The sequence below is a fragment of the Homalodisca vitripennis genome, chromosome 3, assembly GCF_021130785.1.
Source record: "Homalodisca vitripennis isolate AUS2020 chromosome 3, UT_GWSS_2.1, whole genome shotgun sequence".
In the NCBI taxonomy this organism is placed as follows: domain Eukaryota; kingdom Metazoa; phylum Arthropoda; class Insecta; order Hemiptera; family Cicadellidae; genus Homalodisca; species Homalodisca vitripennis.
In genome coordinates, this window is record NC_060209.1 from 143,421,239 (window position 1) to 143,441,854 (window position 20,616).

Genomic DNA, 20,616 nt, shown 5'->3' on the forward strand with positions numbered 1-20,616 from the left:
AAATATGTGGTTGTAGTGATCCACAGTACCCTTTCGCTCTGGAGGTGAAGGTACTCACGAAAGACTGGTCTCCAATTCTTCCTAGTGAGGCATACAGCTCACATTTGCTGGTGTTCAACTTTATTCTCCACTTCTTGAGCCTTAGTTTCAGGAGTTCTCGTTTTTACTGCATGAACATGCAGGAATGGCGAAGATGCGCTGATCGCATGTAGAATGCTGTATCGTTGGCGTAGAGTGCGAGGTCCATTTTGGGTTCAGCGGAATGTCATTGTTGTACCACAGTTATATCGGTTCAAGGACTGTTCCATGTGGCACACCGGTCGAAACCTTAACACAGAGAAAAGACGGGACGGTCCTGAGATATGATGCCAGAAATTGGAATATACGAGAAAAGACTGTGTGCGTGCTTGAAGAAGTCCCTCGTGTCACACGCGAACGAAGACCGACGTCGTGACTAGACCCATGTTCATGTTACCCGTCAGCTGAGTCACCCTAGTCAGTTGAAAGGTGGTGGAATGGTCCCGGTGCGAAAGATGGTCCTCTGGAAATCTAGCTACAAAAGTTTCTCCAGAACCTTGGAGAGGGTTGAGGAGAGAAATCAGATGATATACCGGCTTTGGTAAGAGGACCACATTTCCCTTCTTCCAAAGAGCAGGGAAGTGTCGAAGCTGCAAGCAACGATTATAAAGCCAAGATCCATTAAATAGTCCAGTTGCTGAAAAGCCGATGTTGTCCAGGCCAGGGGCTTTTGTGGGTCGTAGCTTGGAGAGGGCTCTGGATACTTCTACCACGGTGTACGATGGAAGTCAACGTCATCCACTTGTGGGTAGCTTCTTCCAGGAATACCTCAACTATCGTGGTGTGTGTTTGGTCAATCAAGTGTAAATGTGGAGAAAACTGATCTTGCATGCAGTCGGCGAACAAGTCCGCCTTTTCAGGAGCAGAGTACACAAGGCCGTTGGCCTCTCCGCTTCCTTGTTGAAGTAAGGATTGTAATAAATCACCAGAGCGGGTAGTTTTACAGTTGAAGAGAGTCTGAAAATTCTGACCATCTCCCCTAGCTATGCTCTTGGAATAGACACGTAACATTTTCAGATTGGCGGTTAAAAGCCACTTTGTCTCGAGAACATAGTGATCTTTGTCAAACTTTTTAAGTTTGTTTCTTTTGACCCTCGTCATGAAGATCTTGAGGTAGGCGCGACGGTGATCAAAAAAGGCCGGTGTAGGTCTTGAGGAGTGTTGTATGGCTTGATTGAGACAAACTAATCTCAGAGAACGCAGGAACTCAGGAAACGCAGTACGGTACTTTGAACGGTTCTAAGCTTTTCCTGGTCGAGGCAGATATTAAAGTGTACTAGGCAGGCGCGGCCTAGAACACGTAACCGCCTCCTTGTTGAAGTAAGGATTGTAACAAATCACCAGAGCGGGTAGTTCGTCGTAGAGCGTGCGTTAGATCTTGCACGTCAAGCTTGAAAGAGACGGGGATAACCAAAGGACGTAGGCGATCGGTCAAGTAGTTGAAATATGTCAACCAATTGATGCAGGGTCGTCTACCACGCGGTAGGCGGTAAGTGCCGGGCTGATTCAGGATGACAATAACAAGTAGATGGACGGATGACAGATATCTGGGGCGGCATCAGCTCTAATGGCCGCAGGAAGTTGCAATTAATCGTCCAATATGTCGGCTCTGTGGTTTTGCTGATAAGTAGTGGGTTACAAGTTGTAGTTTTACTACTTAGTTATCCTGCAATAATATATGGGTATCCGTTGCGTAATAGCAGCTGATCAAACACAGCGGGGACGAAGTGACAGAGCAGTGACTTGATTCAGATTTCGATCTCTGGTCCACAAAAGCAGGTAGCGATTTAGGTCATTTCCGTAGTCCAGCCTTGGCGAGGGATGTACTGGTGCTCGCCAGTGTACGAGAAAGGCTGTCCCACCAGCATCTTTATTATTCCGGTCGTAAGGGAGCGGACAGACGATCTGTGCGGTATAACACGTAGTTGGAAGCGGTGAAAGTTTGTCGATGGATCAGGTGGGTCTCCTGCAGTAGGGCGATGTCTATATTATCATATTTACAAAGAAATTTTAGCAATCCGTGCCGTCTTCTGGGTAGGCCGTTGCAGTTCCATGTGATCAGGCGTGGACATGTGCTGGAGTGCCATGCGTCAGCCGCTGTTGTCAGTGATCAGGCTAGTTGACCTAGTATAGCTTCAGCCCATTATGCAAGTTACCGCAGATTCCATTAGCTGGACTTCGTGGCTGCTTGCCGCGTTCCTCCACAACTACTCTGTAGAGAGATCAGCGTTAATGTTGGGGGTAATGTGCTCTGATAGGTTCTCACAATGAGGATGCAGAGTTCATATAGTCAGCTTTTTCTTCTCTTATTCTGTGATCACTTTGCCTCATGTTTCTCTGTAATGAGCCAAAATAATGTTCAATTGATAGATAGCATTGAAACTCGACTTTTGTGGCCTTGCAGCTTATCCATACGGAGGCAGCCGTTCTCTAGTCAATGTGGGAAGAACGCTTTTTCTCAGACAATAGCTGGGACAACCCGGATAGTTGACGGGGGAGTGTTGACCACCGCGATTGCAACATTGCCCGCGTTCTCTTTGCGGTTTTGGGTATTGCATAGTCATCTACAAAAAGTGAGCAACAAACTGGATTTGTGACACAGTTAACTATGCTATTTATGAATATTGCGAACAGGGTGCACCTGAGCACACTTCCTTAGGGGACTCCATTTTCCTTGTCTTTTAAATGGAGTTCAGCTGACACGGTCCAACATTCCCTCTATTTATCAGTCATTGGAGAGAGGTTTACCTTCTTTTATTGACTTAAATATCAGAAATAGCAGATAGATTTTAGGTTAGCTTCTTCGTCATTGTCTATTATTTATTGTTTGTTTTCGTCTTCTTCAGAAGTCAAAAGACAAATGCCATTTTATATTATCTTCACAACCTCTACCTATTAAACCATGCCTAAGATTTTAGGGAGTTGTCATAATGTTCACCAGCGTATTGTGTGTAGAGATGCGGGCCAACATCAGAAACAGGGCTGCTCTTAGATCCTTGAACAAATGGACCCTATTCCAGTTCCCAGGGCATGACGATGGCTTGTTTAATCGAAACTCCCGATATCTCTGCTCACTCCACACTTCTTGACAAAGGACTGATGTGGCTGGTCTCAGATCCATAACGTCACTGACAAATCTGCAGCTCAAGCGCACATCAGCCCAACACACTAACAGATAAGCACTTTCCAATTAAGACTGGCAAATTCTAGCGGGTGGCAAAGTGGAACAATCATTTGGGGATGAGTAGGAGTTGGGATAGGCATTAGGGAGGAAGAGGCAGTTTAACGTCATACCCAGGACGGACTTATATTTGAAAACTTGTAAATAGATAAACTGAGTGACCTAGACTTCATCACACCACGTCCATATGAATGGTTTATCTCCTATGTAACAAATACAATGAAATATATTGTTTAGATATTAATATAAGGGCTGAGGATGGTTTGACATTTTTTTAAATTTCAGGTTTAAAATAGTTTTATAAATAATACGTTTGTTTTTAATTTTTGTAGATTTAATGCATATATTGTGGAAGCCTGGAAGTTAACAATGAAAACTACTTCATAATTTATATTTTTTTGCATTTTATTATTGTGACTATATTTTATACTTAAACATGACAAGTATTTTTAGAAAATCGTACCTATTTTGTTAAGTTTTGTTATTTTATATATAACAAAACAATTACTTTTAATTATCCTTTATTCTCGTAAGAATAAAAATGTACATAAATATAAAATGTAGACTCTACACTATTTGAAATATTATTGAATTTACAACAAAAATACCAATGGGAATACAACATAATGTTAACCACACTTTTTATATATTTAAATTTGGCTATTTTGGATTTATCCAAAAAGATTTTGTTTTATAACTAGGGAACTTGATATTTGTGGTTCAACAACCAGAATGGGCTTTGCCGGTTTAGAAGTTACTATATGACCAGTTGGAGGAGGGCTGAAGTAAAATAACTTAACTATTTTAAATATTTTATTAATTAATCTCAAAATCAAACAGTGCTGTCTTTGGTGAAAACAATTGATAAAATTCAGACTGAAAGACAACAGTAAACAATTTAAGGAAACAAAGTCAAACATAACTTACTAAATATAACTCAATAAGATAAGATTCACTGTGTGTCATCATACTTTACACAGGACTACACAATACACCTTGTACTGAAAGCACAGGAACACTTAAACTTGTAGATAAAATATATATATTTAATTTACTAGACACACCGAATAAACACTATTATAAAAATACCTCAAGCATTTATGTCGTACAACTGCTGTAAATATGTGTCTACATAGCTTAGCTATTAAATGCACATTTGCTAATCACTGAAAAACTCAAATCACTCTGTTATAAATAAAGAATAGAGAATAAATCTTATTATTTCCCCAAACATTTACATTAATTTATCACTCTTCATAGTCAGGAATGAAATAGCAGGTACACAATTAACACTTGAGGTGATAAAACTAAACAAATTTACATCAGTCTATCATTATAATGAAAAGGTTAAAGACCGCAAAATCGCACACTGACTATCTGTGTACTGTTAAAATGGTATTTGGTCTAGTTGTTAAAAGTGACTAGGGTCGTAGCAGACCCAATACTGTAGACAAGCAGAAGCTCTAGGTATCACAGTTGCGAGGAGATCAGGCAATCACAAGTGGCTCATCGTCAGAGAACCCTCGGATCACTGGCGAGTCCTCGTCGTCTGTAACATATAAAAACACAAAATAACATTATAGAAAAATGTGTGGGTGAGACAGTTTGTAATTTTTTTAAACCAAGAATTTATTAAATAGTTTGGATTCTCATTTGTTTATTAAACTGGTAAAAAATAATCTCCAGTAGAAATATAAAAATTAAAAGCTGAGCTTCCGATGCGTGGTTGTCAGCCAGCTAGTGTTTTCTTCTAATTTGGGTCAACCCCCCTAATTTCAATATGTGGACTGAGGAGTTGTTCTGTCTAGTATATCTATTTTGTTGCACATTATTCTAAACACAGACATGTGTTTTAACGGTTAAAGAAACTATGCAGGAAAGTCAACAAAAATGGTTCATACTTTCCTCCATTCTGTCAAACCAATCTTTATAACCTGGAGATCCAGATAAACGAGGTATAGATAAACGTAGGTGTGATATATTAAAATTCACTATTACATGTTAGTTATGGTACAATCTGTTTCAATGGAAGAGAAATTATTAAACTCTTTTTAGTATATTTTAAATGAGTTTTAAAGACATTTTTATATCTGTTTACATATAACGTACAAATAAATAGTTATTTCTTTGAAAAGATTTGTAATTAATACAATAATACAGCAACTTAATACTCAAGGAGAGGGGATAACCATGAACGTTACTTAAGGCATGCCAATAACTTTGACCTGCCACCACACAGGACTACTCTCAACCCCTCAACACCAAGAAGCCCTCCTACACTGGTGCAAGATTTCTCAACCTATTCCCTCCTAACATCAAGCTTGGGAATCAAAAGACACTCAAGAAACGACTAACCAACATGCTTGTAGAGAAGTTCATCTACACTATTGAAGAGCTTTGCTCTATTACTACCTAATTATAACTTATAAATTGCATATAACTTGACCTTTATATTATTAATTTGCAATATTTTTGACTTACATGCACCAATGTAACAAATATGTATAATGATGCCTATTCATATCTTGAAGATGTTGAATAAAGCATTATGATTTCTGATTTCAATCACAATTAATTAACAAATTTAGTTTGAGAATAAATTAAACTTCAAGGAAAATTTTAAATATATGAATATATTTTTTTATATATTTTTTAATATATGATTATGGCAACAATCATAGACTTTACAATCAATAAACATAAGGTATTAAACAGCCAGAAGTGAACCCTACTGGATCACCCAGTACTTAGGCAATTTCTAATCAGTACAGTACAAGGTTGATAGTACCAATAAAAAGTAGTACTGTCACAGACAGGATTTGAACCTCCGCTATCTCTAATTCAGATCCAATATCTGACATCTTAAACCCCTCTGCCCATTGGATTGTTTTCTTTTATTATAAGAATCTCAATATAACTGATTTTCAAAAATTCAAGCTAAATTATTACTTAGGAATATTTTAGGATAAATTTAAACCTACTACCTACAATCAGCTGTACCCGTAAGTTGACTTTAGTTTCTGCCTTTTTGTGAAATGTTTTGCTCAGTACAAATTGGGAGATTGCTGGAGCAGTATGTACGTGTGCTATTTTCTATAATATTTTCATCTTTATTGACATATTTTCATCTTTATTGACTTAGTGAAGTAGCTTTATTGTTACGTTTATACAAGTGAGAGTTTGCGACTCTATACTCCTAAATTGCACACAAATTTATCTATTCTTTCAACAAATAAATGTTTAGTGTAATTTATATATTGAAAACTCAGTTTTTATCGCTCGACCAAACTTCGGTCCACATTAGGCCAACCAAGATTACTCTAGAGTAGGAAGAAGACATTTAATAACAAGATGTAAAAATTATAATTTTAAATTAAAAATGAAATTCCCAATCCAATATAATTTTGAATGCAATCCTCAGTTAGAATAAACTGGGATCAGCTGTTTCTACTATCACTAATGATAATTCCAAGTGCAGGGGTGGAGATTATGTAATCAGTCGTCTAACGTCAAACTGTTCATGCCTAAGTCTGCTGTTGTGCTGTGTTGATGAAGGGCTCTAAAGTTTTAACACATCTTTGTTAAGTGAGAGCTTGTTTGTTGTGCGATTTTAAGTATAAAAATTAAGCCATTTAGCGGACTCAATTTGCTGAAATCTGGTGATGGAGTGTTATCTCTGAAACAATAACTTCTGACAACACATTACCAGTTGTTTTTGGATTTGACTGATGATTTCTAATCGACTGTTAGTAAAACTGACCTAATTGACACTGACCTAATTAAAACACATTATAAACTACAAGCTCTTTATATGAACAATACACATTATAATAAAATAGTATTTGAAAAAAATAAGATTTATGCGAACTAAATATATTGCAATTCAAAGTAAACAAAAAAATTATGTAATGGCCAAAGAAATTGAAGAAATAAAAAAGATTTAATAACAAAAACATTTAATTTGATTAACTAATTCATAAACGATACTAACCTAAAAAGGAAATATAGCCAATTAATATGTGAGTAACAAATACAAAGTGATATTGCAAAAATTAAAATAAATACATTAATAGGCAAAGCAGCATCAGCTTACCTATCAAATTGTTGCCTAAAAAGCAGCAAAAAAAAGGAAGCAATAAGTTGAAGAAATTATAAGCAAAAGCTGAATAATACATATTATTTTACAAAACAAGAAAAAGTATTATATATAATCACAAGGCCTTAAAATGCTGGTACACAAAATATGATGACCACCGGTGAGTATGTGGTACAATAGACTAACTTACATTCTATGAAAATGCTTCATAGACAATGTAAACATAATGAGTAGCAGGTCCAGAGTTGTTAGTAATTGACAGAGTAGTGTTACTATTTAAAAAGTAGCTCTACTCTACTTCCCCTTAGAGTGCATTTTTCCACTCACCTATGCACTTACACTGAGCTTCAGTACACTCACGTATTATATAGGGTAGTATAAGAGTAAGGACATTTAAACCACCCCAACATCTTTGGCAAACATCATATTGTATTATAAATAAATATTGATTGACCTAATTATATATCCGTTACAGCCCTTTTTTAATCTTACACGAAAAAGCACTAGTTTATTTTGGCCTTACCACTTTGAGTGTGACTGCTGTATGGGACGGCAAAATTTCAGAAGAACATGAATAACATAGATTTACGTGATTTGTCATTATATTCAATTATATTGTATAATCCAAATGTTAAGGGTTCTGCTTACTCTGTGATGCCTATCAGGATGTTAGTTACTTAGAATGTGTGTGATGTATTGAATCAGCTTAGTGATAAAGCAAAAGCTCTTGGCTTGTTTTACAAAATCCCACTATGCGAAACATTAGCATCAAAGCATTAAATAATGTTTACCATGCAAAACCTACAAAGTGTAGCACATTTTACATAATTATCAATGGACAGTTGCTATAGTCAATTGCAGCATTGTAAAATGAATGTAAATATGTACAGTTTACATTGTTCATAATAAATCAACTTATATTAGGTTTTTTAACCACGCACTCAAACTTTTTTAAATAACTTAATTTTTAACAGAATTCAACATATTATTAAAATCAAAAATAAGAAGAAAACACACAAAAACAGGTATTTAAGCATTTTTATACATTTTTTAACTTATGATTTTTTGACCACTAAAACTCTCAGTAATCTATAAAATTTCATGTAAATGAGACTTGAACAAAAAAAATCAGGGCCAGCACTCTGTATACACACACAAGCACACACACACACGCACGTGCATGCGCGCGCGAACACACACACATTGAAGTACTATTCCAAATTCATTAAAATGTCAATTAGTGAAACTTGAGAACTAAATCTTTTTTGTGAAACAAAGATTTGATGAAATTGTAACAGAATGTGTAGGATATTATATTAACGAATCAGTAAGTTACAAACATCAACTCTAATGTCAAATCCAACACTGTTAGTTAACAATATTAAACACGTTTAAACGTATCTTTTCAAAGTAAACATATGTCAAGAAATAAATATATATATAAATGTATAATGTACACTTATTATCGTTTATTTTTAATTTTTCCAGTTACAAATGTTATGCAAAATGCTTTGACAAACCCTGATGCAACATAAACCAGTTATGAACTATATAACATTTGCAGCAGAGGTGTACTGTTAATAAAAGTCCCTAAAATAAAAATATTTACACACTATTTTTGAAAAGTTAAATTATGAATTTGTCTTAATAATTCCATCACACTCAAAACTAGGTAATGAGTTTGTAGTTTTATGTGCAAACTGATTTTTCATTACTTTTTGATGAAAGCTATAACTTATTGGCTACAAACACACAGCTGTGATAAAATACAATTTACTTAAGTTAGTTTCAACCATCAACAACTATTACTAGTGTAAAACATATAATAACTTAAATAGTCATCATCATCAAATACAATTAAGCAAATAAATATTTATTATAACTTATAAAATACATATGAATAAAATATGCAGTGAATATTAAATATTTATAATAAACTTATTTTGATTTTTATAGAGCACACGACACACAAGAGACTATTCATCTCATATAATATATTTTCTTGTGTGCTTTTAAAAATCAAAATAAGTTTATTTTAAATTGATATATTATACTGACTTATATGTTGTGCATGTGTATCATAAAGAATTTAATTAATATTTATTTTAATGTAATTCACTACTGTCACTCGACAGTTTTTTAACCTTAATATATTATGTTATTTGACAATAGAAACAGAAATGTTTTAACTGCAGTATTCTATGTAGGATTTTTTAAACTGAAGACTGATTAAAACTAATTAACCTTTTTTATTAAATCCATATATCAGTCTTGGTACGAAATATATCAATTTATATAGAATCTATCAGACATTAATTGATCTAAACTAGAACGAACTATGACTAATAACTATATCTAACTAACGAATTATGAGCAATCAGTAGGAAGAATCTAATTTTTTATACTCCTTTAATGTTCTAAATTCTGATGTCTGCTACACTCTATTTTCCCATTAACACTGAAAGTGATTAGTAAACAGAATATACCAACATATACAAGATCATTCATTTCCCAGGAAAGAAACTGTTTCTATATTGTTAGTACACAGTTATTTTAAGCCCAAAAGTGCCCTCATCAAAGTATTAGAATCTCACCCTAGATGTAATATTGTAGGTTCAAAAGTGAGCAGAAAGTCGATCACCTAGAATGCAATAAAATGTAAGTAAAATAGTTCTACTTATAATATACAATAATACACCTTTTAACACTTTTGATAGATTTTATTTTTATACAATTTACATTTCAAATTCAATGAACCTACAAGTACTTGATGAATTCGTTGAATTCAAAATGTAAATTGTACAAAAATAAAATATATCAAAAATGTTAAAAGGTGTATTATTGTATATTATATATCAAATACTTTTTGAGGCTATGTTTCTAATATAGTACTTACTTAGCCTACAAGGTATAAATAACTTAAAATTTTTAATAATTTTTTAACATTACATAAAACACTAAAAGTAATACACTAAAAGTTTTTGGACAAAGACCATAAAATGTAATGCCATAAATAGAAAATTCAATGCTCTAAATACACAAAACCATGCACTACTTAAAATTCTTCCCCAGTCCTCAATAGTAGCTTAGAGGCAGTTAGTTACCAGCACTACATAATGATAATGAATTGGAAAACTGAGGTAGTCACAAGTTAAACTGTCATAAATAAATGGAACACCAAGTACTACTAGTATTATTATAGTGGTATGCTTAGGTCTGTCCAATTAGAACACTTAATGATCCATAACATTTATTAATAACAAAATTAGCTAGTGAATTTTGTACCCTTCAAAATACTTCTTTTATCTTTTCTCGCTTTACTGTGTTTATATTTTCTTAGTGATGTGTCCTAACCACAATGTTTTACTTTGTAAAAGCAAAGTCATTGGAGTGAGATCTGTACTTCATGAGAACAGCTTCTAATCTTTAATTCTTTTTGTCCTGGTATTAGTACAGACTCAACTTGGGTTAAGAAAGCTTTCTAACATAACTAAGCACCGACAGAAGCTGAGGAGGTCTAGCCTGGAGAGGCCTAAGCCCTTTAGGCCGATATGTCTGTCCTCCTTTCTCCTCTAAACCATGGAGAAGATGACTGCTCGTTTTGTTTGGGAGGATCTGTCTTGGGAGATTCTACATCCAAATCAGCATGCTTACACTCAAGATCATGCAACTCAGCCCTGCATCAATGGTATGCAGGATAGAGAAGGCGCTGACATTGAAATAAGTAGACATAGGTATCTTTCTGGCTGGCAATTTCAACACAACAGTCACAGAACTGACCAATGCTGCTCTGAACATGGCGGGAAATTGATGACAGAATGGACTACGAAGGTTGCTGTGGTTGCCTTTACAAGAAGGCGTCAGTTAGAAGGTATTGGTCCGTTCTTATTGAAAAGGCTCTGCCACTGAGATAAAGTCTGAGGTTAAGTACCTGGACGTCATCCTTGATAGGCTCCTTAATCCCAATCTGGAAAGGGTTAATGACCACAGGGAAATGATTTTAGATGCAATGCGAACGTGTGATAGGTGGGTCTTGGTGACTTATGATGAGGATTTTGTATAGGCTTTATATCTCCGTGGTTTATATCTACAAGTTTGGTGCTGTCGTCTGTTGGCCAAAAACAGAGACCAGGATGGTGGTAGCTAGTCTTTTCTCCAAGGTATGGCTTTCCTTGCTATTACTGAGGCCTTTTAAAATGTGTCAGGTGCAGCTCTAGACTGCTTCTCAACCTTGCCGCCCTGGGCATTGTCATTTGGGCTATAGCCAGTGCCTACTGTCTTCAGCAGATGCAACCTCGGGTTGCAACAGAGGGCACTGCAAAATTAGCATCCTGTTTCAGAGGAATGCACTGCACACGATCTCTGATCAGATACCTCACAGATTTTCCTTCAATAAATACTTCAGGATTGTTATACTTTCTAGGAGTCTTGGTCGGAGAGAAAGAAAACTCTTCCAACAGCGGAGCTTGAATACTTTATGGATGACTCTAAAACAAAATTTGTCACAGGAATTATGTGAGTAAGACCAAGTAGGGAACTGGTGGTCTCTATGGGTCCTTATCCTACAGTTTTTCAGGCAGAAGTCACAGACATTATGGAATGTCCTTTTGAGAATCTTCATCTACGGTATAGGAGTAAGATGGTTAGCATTTTCACAGATAGCCAGGCAGCATTAAAGGCGATGGGCTCTTGTGTGTTCAACTCCAAACTTGTCTGGCATTGCTAATTCATTCTTCCCTTGGCAGAATCAACAAAATGACTGTTGAGTTCCTGGTCATATGGGTGGTCTTTGAGTTGGTGTCCTGACAAACTTTGGCCCAGCATCCAACATGATGAAGCCTCTAACATTCTGTGGTATTTCTAAGTATGAATCCTCTAGGGTTGTCTCAAAGTAGATTTACGCTGAACATGAGAGAAGGTGGAAGGTGGAGGCTGTATCTGGTTCTGAGAATAAGCAGAATGGTTCTACAATCACCTTCCTCCAAGGTGGCGTAAGACCTTCTCTCCTAAAATACATCAGTGTCTTGTTGAGTGGTTGGTCTAATTATGGAATATGGTCATCTGAGGAACCTTTTCACAGAGTTGGGAGGATCTGCTCTGTAGAATGTGACGCACAGGAGGAAACTGCTGAATACCTGCTCTTTCACTGTCCTGCAATAGCAAGGGAGAGCAGTTTGTAGAACTGCTGAAACTCTAAACTGGTTGGCCTCATAGTATACTTCAGAGAGAGTAAAAGGCTCTTGAGGTTTAAGTGCTTGGTAATAGGCCGCCCCTTAGAAGAAGAAGCTCAAGGCAAAAAACAAAATGCTCAAATGAAAAGCTTGTATTTTTAACTATTTGTACACCCCTAATTATGAAAAGTGCTACAGCAATAACAGATTATTTAAAGTATACAACTCAAAACAAAAGTCCTTACCGAGCCCATCGGAATTGCTGCCAAAAGTGGCTGTCCCAGAACGAGTGCTAAAGTGGCTATTAGCAAAGTTGGAGAAGGTGTGCTGCAGCCGGCGATGCCTGATGGAGATGAAGCCCAGGGCTACAGCCAGCACACAACATACTACTACAACTACTAGGAGCGTAGGCAAGATTAGCGACATCACGCTTTTCTGGTGGAAAAGAGCTGGCCATGAGTCTGAAACAAAAGTACAAACCTCATTTTTCTATGTCTATATAAGCTACTTGATAACATTTATTATTATAACTTTCAACAGTTAATTTTTTTAAATTGAAACAAGATTGAGGTATATAACAAATTGGAGAAGAAGAATATCACATGAAGCTTGGAAACAACAAAACAAGCTTATTTCACTGCACAAATAAATTAACTGATGTTGTCACTGATGTGTTAATTTCTAATTTAAATCTTATTGATAACCAATAATAATGAATACTATCCAGTGAGACAAGTAAGACTGACCCTTGGTGGAAGCTAACGAAACAACCTCGGAGGGCAGTGACCTGTAACCAGCATTAGTTTCCAGCACCACTGCGTACGAGTAGATAGTGTCCTCGTCCTCAGGAGAGAAGAAGTATGGTGCAGAGTTTGTCTTCAGCTCTTTCGCTGTGGAAATGTTCAGGGAACTGCCAGGAGATACAAGTACAACATAGTGGTAACTGGAACATAACATGTCAGTGTAAATATTAAAAATATTGAAAGAAAAAATAAACAACCAAATAAATGTACAGCCTTATATCTAATATCTAAAGAGAAACGCTACCCCAGATATTCAATATTTAGTTGGAAAAACCTGCTAGACTGGAAAAACACAGATATTAAATTTTTAGTTGGAAAAACCTGCTAGACTGGAAAAACAGAGTCATAATCCTGAAACAGTTATTACTTTGATCAAACATACGTAATGCATTATTACATATGCAATCTTTATTCCAAATACTAATACTGAAGCTAATTCACCAAATGAAGTCAGTTCTCCTTTTAATTTTATCTTTGCTAAACTTTTTAATATAAATGTTCTGTTGTGAATAGGGCAATTGAATTTTTCACAACTGACAGCACAATTTAATCCTAATCATATTATAAATACGAAAGTGCCTTTGTTTGTTTTGTTTCAAACAACTGAAAACCCCAACCCTCTCCTGCTTACCAAATTATTATATCCATCTTCAGCTCTCTTGTAAACAAATAAACCTGCACAGTAGTGTGATGCTGCTTCGCACAGCACGCACAACTTGAAAGTCCAGCGATGGTGTTTCTTGGGCATGTATTGTAAAAGTCATAAATGGGTTTTTGTGGCAATCATACTCTCGTCATACGTTTAGTGCATTACTTTTGTACCTAATTTGTAAGTGTATTTCATGTACAGTTGCTGGAATAAACATTCATTCATTCAATATAATAAATTCAGTGAAAACCTACTACTAATAAAATTACTTTAGTTTTAGTGCAATGCGTACTCAGGTTTTCTACTCTCTATGAATTTTCATAATATTAATTTAAAACTTATTTTGTTTTTAATTTTATGCTATCTTATGTATAGAGAACTACTGGATCATAAACAGCCTGGATATGTTACCATTGTAATAAACCTTGCAGCTAATTTAAGAGAAACTACCAAATTAATCAAGAATACTAATACTGTCAGATCTTTCCCATTTGTCAACAAATTGTAATTAATGTAATAGTGCAGTAAAACCTCAATTATCAAAAAACAAAATGGGGCTGAACATGTTACGGATAACCAATATTTCCAAAAAAAAACTAGGTTTAGTTAGTACAAAGAACTTTCAGGAAATATACGTAGGAATACAAAATCATAACATTATTGTATTGTTTTATAATATGTACAGAACAAGAATAATATTTTACAGAATGTTTCCAATTCATTGAATATAAAAACTTGCTCTTGAATAAATCAGAGGCAAGAGTAAATGACATTGAACTCGCCACTGCAAGACAAGCACTGAGCGATAATGGGAAACAGATTTTGCTGTTGCCAGCAGGGTTGGCAAGTGCGGCACTGACAGTCCAAGACAAATGTGGAAGGGGTGTTGGAGGGCATGTAGGGATTGAAGGATAGAGAATCATCTAATAACAATAAAGTTATGACTGGGGCGTGCCTAGTAAAACATTGAAAGCTATTGAGCAGGAGAGTATTTATTGCTTATATTTGTGATTATCGGCCTGCCAGCCAGGCGTTCTCCAATGATAGCCCCACGATTAATATTTTGAGTGCTATCAATATATTGTTGTTGCCTCTTGTCCAAATAATGTGTTATTTCTGTAACTTCTCGATTCAAAGCTACTGGAATTATTTTCACTACTTCTCAAGTCGTTATCACTAATCCGAGTTTCTGATAATCAAGATTTTGACAATTAGGGTTTTACTGCACAAGCATCAGGATAGTTATGACTATCTGAACCATATACTGACTCGTTGGAGGAAAGATTGGCAGGCAGCTGATCTTGTCGCCAGTACAGCACATAGCTGCCATTGGTCTCTTGCAGGACCTGAAGCTGGTGTGGTGGGGGCAGCTGTCGGGCCCAGTACTCTACACATGGCCCCTCTGCTGAGCCCATCACTGATGTTGACACACATACGTTGTATCTCCCACCGTACTGTATGAAGAATGTGTGCTGCAGATCCACTTCACTGGTAGGCATGTTAGTATATGATGCCTTCTGATCTAGGTTCACCTCCATTATTGTAATCTACAGTTAACAGTAACATTTCAGTATTAGTCAATCAAAATTTTTAATTATTCTTGTTACTATCCTGTTATTAATTATCTATTATTATTTAATTTTCAATTCAATTAATTAATATTACAAAAATTTGAGAAAGTTAATGTTTGTGATTACTTTTTAGGTATATTCTTAGGGAACAATAGCATTTAGGTAATTACCAGGTATATATTAGAAAATTCTACTAGTTTACTATAGTCATCTACAGATTTAAATAATATAACGTATTGAGATAAAATGTAATGCAACAGTTAAAAATTGTATAAAAACATTTTTCTCTTTATATAACAGTTCTCTACTGCAGGTGACTTTTACATACATAGATAAAATTAATAGTTCTTTTTTAAGAGAGATATTAATTATACCTATTATACTAAATTAAAAACTAATGCCGAAAAAACTCCAGTAGAAGTAACTGGTACGATTCATTATTGGGATGCATTGTCTACTATGAAGTATCCACACTAATAGCATTTCATCTTTCATTCACTGAACCGTGGAGGAAGAAGTCAAAAAAGCTCTCCTTTTTGGACGTGTGTGTAATTAAAGACAGAAACATCCTTAAAACAGTACTTTATTGAAGGGAAACACACACGTCAATATCTAAATTTTCAGAGAACTTTAACAGAAAGAAAACCCTCAGTCTGCCATAAATGTACAATATCAATAATTCGAAAAATCATGAATATGGAAAGAACACATCGAAACATTTGCATACACGTCAAATCTTTCATTTGCTGTAATTATCAGGGAAATTTAGAAAAGTAAGCAGAAAATATAATATTATAACCTTATTTAAAGCATAAAAAAACTCTTGATCATTGTCTTGCATAAACCAAACCAAAAATGGCATAAAAAACTCAAAAAATTGTATTAATAGTATACATTGTTCTTTTAGTAGAGGATACACTAGAATACAAGAAAAGAACAAGTGGAAAATTCTAAAAATTTCTCAATACTGTTGGTCAGAAAATAACAACAAAGCAGAATAAAAAAGCATAATGTATCAGGTAGAGAATATTTAAACAAAAATAATTGAAGCCTCATACCTAAAATTAGCAAACAACCAATCAATTAATCTATTAAAGTTAGGCACTTAGGTTACCAATCTTAAAAACATAAAAATTGGTTGAGCCTTAGCGAAGCCTAGCACTTGAGAGGGTAGAAAAATGTAATTTCTGTCCATCTGTCCACACAGTATGTTGAAAATGAAATGACATACAGTCTGAAATTGTTGCATGAAGCTTCATTTCTATACAGACAACCCTGATTTCGATGATGGTGCATGTCAATCCATGGGATTTGGATGAGCGTTGGCAAATATTTTTACATTGGGTAACAACGAGAAAATAGCTGAACAAATAAATTTATAAGCAAACTGTGTACAATCCTATGAGATTTGAACTTGTGACATTTTTATTCATAGAGTAAAACAAACAAACAAAATATAGTAGAGTCAGTGACAAGATTTGATTTCAGCCCACTTTTACATTGTAGTACTCTCCCTACAAGGACTATGTTTTTTTTATTTAAACATTGCTATGAAACCTACTTAATGAACAAAAATTTGAATGTATCATGTGGTGAAAAATTATATATGGAGACTTTAAATTTTGCATGAAACTTCATTTTAAATAAACCAGAAGGTGTTTTATGGTGAAGCATGTCAAACCAAAGAATTTGGCTGAACATTATTTTTGTCTTTTATTTCTTCTTTATTTGTTCTTCTTGTTATCTTTGTTCTTTATTTCTTTTCTGTATGATTGTCTATTTGCCTACAGGTCATCTCGAGAATTCAATGATTTATAGATTAGAAATTTGCATGCAATCTCAGCAAAGCTTGTTATGCAATACGTGATATGGTGAACTCCTATCTTGTTATTTATTTATTTATAATTTTATGGCCTACATTGGACCACTTTAGTCACTTTATATTTTCTAGTCTTTCTTCTTTTATCCACCCAATATTTCTTCATCCTTTCCGAGCGTAATTTCCTTTCCTCCTCCGGAACCACTCTTCCTATTCGTTGTTTGTTTCTTTTCAGCTGTAGTGTAGAGTGTTTGTCATTCAATATCTTCAATGTGTTTGTCTTGTGTTTTAAATCCTCTACTGTAATTTGTAACTCTCTCATATCTTCCTTTAACTCTGTGATCCATTTAATGTCACTTTTACTATACCACAGTTTTTTCTACTATTTTCCTGCTAATTCTATTTTCAGGTGTTCTTAACAAATGCCCCAGGAATGATATTCGTTTCTTTTTAATTATACTTGTAATGGGTTCTATATTTTTGTAGACTGTTTCATTGGAAGCTAGTCTCCAAACTCCGTCTACTTGATAGTTTTTGTTTAAGCAAGTTCTGACTATTCTTCTCTCCATCTTAAGAACCTTATCTATTGCAATAGTATTTGTTGTTTTAAATATTGTTTCACTTGCGTATGTAATTTGTGGCAGAGCAACTGTTTTGTAGTGTCTTAATTTTGTATTTATTGAAAGACATTTTTTATTATACGTATTCTTAGTATTATACGTATTCTCCTATCTTGTAATAGAACAGAAAGAAAACTAATAAGAATCAACGAAACCTCATTCAATAAAATTCAGACACATACATTTACTTGGATATCTATAACTTAAAATAGGAATTAAGTGTAGTGCAAAAAGCATACGCAAATCCACCGTCCTGCCTCATGACTATTTAAGTGTATGGTGTTGGCCAATTAGTCATGGCGTGGACCATGCCAAGATGTAATTTTTGTTTAGTCTCCACTTATCCATTGTATCCAGTGTATGAGCATTGTGTGTTGCAGCAGTGCCTATATTGTGTACTAACATTTTTTTACTTGTGCTTTTCCTGATTTATTGCAGAATTTCAGGTATTTGTTTGACTTTTTAACGTACAACTTTTCCACTGTAGAGTATGACTTCAGTGAGTAAATTGTGTGTTTGTTGCTATGATAATTTTTTCCATACTAAGTTATGTCTTGGGTTTTGACACTTGAAGAAGAGGACAGATAAAATTCTTTATTATAATTTTTACAATAGAAAATGAACAAAATCCTGTTATTCTTTTAATAACATGCATTATGTGATATTTCATATTAAAAATTATATGTCAAGAACTAATGCTATCAAAATTCTGGCAACAATTATTTATTTTTATTAATAAATTTTATAAACAAAAAATCTTTTTAAACTTGTATACCAAAACAGATTACACATTTTCAAATTCTCCATAATGAAGTCTTTTGTAGATTTGTATGCAAGATTTTGTGTATATTTTTGGATTAGCTTAAAATACTGTATGCAACTTCCTTGTAGGAATTCTTGCATTCTAAAATCAGTACTAGTTCTTGAGGGCAACATTTAAAAACTGTGTAATTCTAAGTTAACTGCACCAATTTAATTTTTTACAATGATAAACTGAACCAAGTCATATTACCTTACATTTCAAATCTCTGAGTAATATCAATAACAACTCTTTAGTGGAGAGTAAACCTACAGTTTAATTTTAAACAACACAAGATGTAAAACAACAGTTTAGTAGCCCCTAGAGGAACTGTGGTTTATGTTGTCACTAACCTCATAGGCAATGGGCTCAGTAACAACGGGACAAGAGGCAGTCCACGTAACAGACATGGCCGTGGTGTTGTGAGGGTCAGCAAAAACTCGGAGATTCTTGGGGGCGGCACGGATGTTGAACTGAGTAACCACAGTCTGAGGGTTACTACTGAGTGGACCCACTCCCAAGGGTGCTACAAGCCCCACTGCGAACACGTACGACTCACACGCTGCCAGATCCTGCACTGTAGCTGACGTGTTTGTCGTCCGTAACGCTCCTACACATTGTTTCCAAACTTAAATAATGATCACTAACTAATACTATTTTAATTTGTTTTCAAATGTTTTAACTTTCCTATACTATTTTAAATTAAAAAAAAATAGCAGTCGTGGGACTGCCGATAGAAGTGAAAACGGAACTATTAAGTTGAGAGTAATTAAAACTATATGCAAAAATTATATGAAATTGTTTATGTTTTATTTATTAGTTACATATGATGGGTTAAACAAATCATGAACAAAATATAAATACAAAGTGGTTGAAAAAAAAATTACATGAAATTTTTTATGTTTTATTTATTATTTACATATGATGGGTCAAACAAATTATGAACAAAATATAAATACAAAGTGGTTGAAAAAATAATTAATATACAATTATCTTAATTATACATAGTATTTATATTTACACGAATTTCAATGAATTCAAGTTTGAACATTATTTTCATTATTTACATCATTGTCATCATTAATTTCGACAATACTTAGATTATCTGTTCGTTCAATAATTTCATTGTATTCTAAAAAAGATACAATAGGTTTATGGTAACTGAAATAAGAGATAAAAATGTTTGATTGAAATTTATCTAAATATCGTATAAAAACAGCATCGATAGTCGTTTTTACTTTGTTGTACTGACTTTTCGATCATTAGACATAGTCAAACCTAATGTTTCATTCAAAAATTCAATTAATGATAAATTTTTTTCATCTGCGAAGTTAATATAAAAGTCTCCGCTTAATATCAATGTTTAAAAATATATTCGTTGTTTTCATTATTCATTTATCTGTATAAAAATATTAATATGTTTCATACTCACTTTTATACTGAAGTCAATGAATTTAAATTCAATAAATAAACAGTAATCCTTCAATTAAATAATTACAATAATAGTCAAATTAAAAATTCACTTAAATAAACAAAATCTAGTACACACAAGTTGAACTTCCCACGTGGTCAATTTAACTTTACTTATGTATTCTACACTCTAATACTTAATGTACAACGTGTCTCATTTACAATTACAGATGTACTGCTACTATAACGTATTGTTGACGTGACTCACAAAATTATAATTATCCAAAAAGCGTCCAACGCGCACATAATACATTCAGAAATAGTCGATGTATTAGTGTATACGTGTACACAGGCTACTGCGCGTGCGCTAGTCTGGCTCTCCATAGCTATAGATATACTATTATCATTAGCATATTACA

General features: G+C 34.4%; 1 protein-coding gene across 6 annotated transcripts in view; it reads right to left on the minus strand.

The window, feature by feature from the left end:
* Window positions 1-4,059: 4,059 nt before the first annotated feature.
* LOC124357612 (sortilin-related receptor-like) overlaps window positions 4,060-20,616 on the minus strand; it is a 101,882-nt gene continuing 85,325 nt past the window's right edge. For 3 of the 6 annotated variants that reach the window (XM_046809548.1, XM_046809550.1, XM_046809547.1), the window contains 6 exons: window positions 19,141-19,397; window positions 15,248-15,525; window positions 13,273-13,469; window positions 12,772-12,987; window positions 7,353-7,367; window positions 4,060-4,808 (listed from right to left, as the gene is read on the minus strand). In XM_046809548.1, coding sequence (XP_046665504.1) covers window positions 4,747-4,808; window positions 7,353-7,367; window positions 12,772-12,987; window positions 13,273-13,469; window positions 15,248-15,525; window positions 19,141-19,397 — 1,025 coding nt within the window. In that variant the 3' untranslated portion in view covers window positions 4,060-4,746. Of the gene's footprint in view, window positions 4,809-7,352; window positions 7,368-9,949; window positions 9,997-12,771; window positions 12,988-13,272; window positions 13,470-15,247; window positions 15,526-19,140; window positions 19,398-20,616 lie in introns of all 6 variants that reach the window. The other 3 variants (XM_046809553.1, XM_046809549.1, XM_046809551.1) reach the window with 2 other exon arrangements.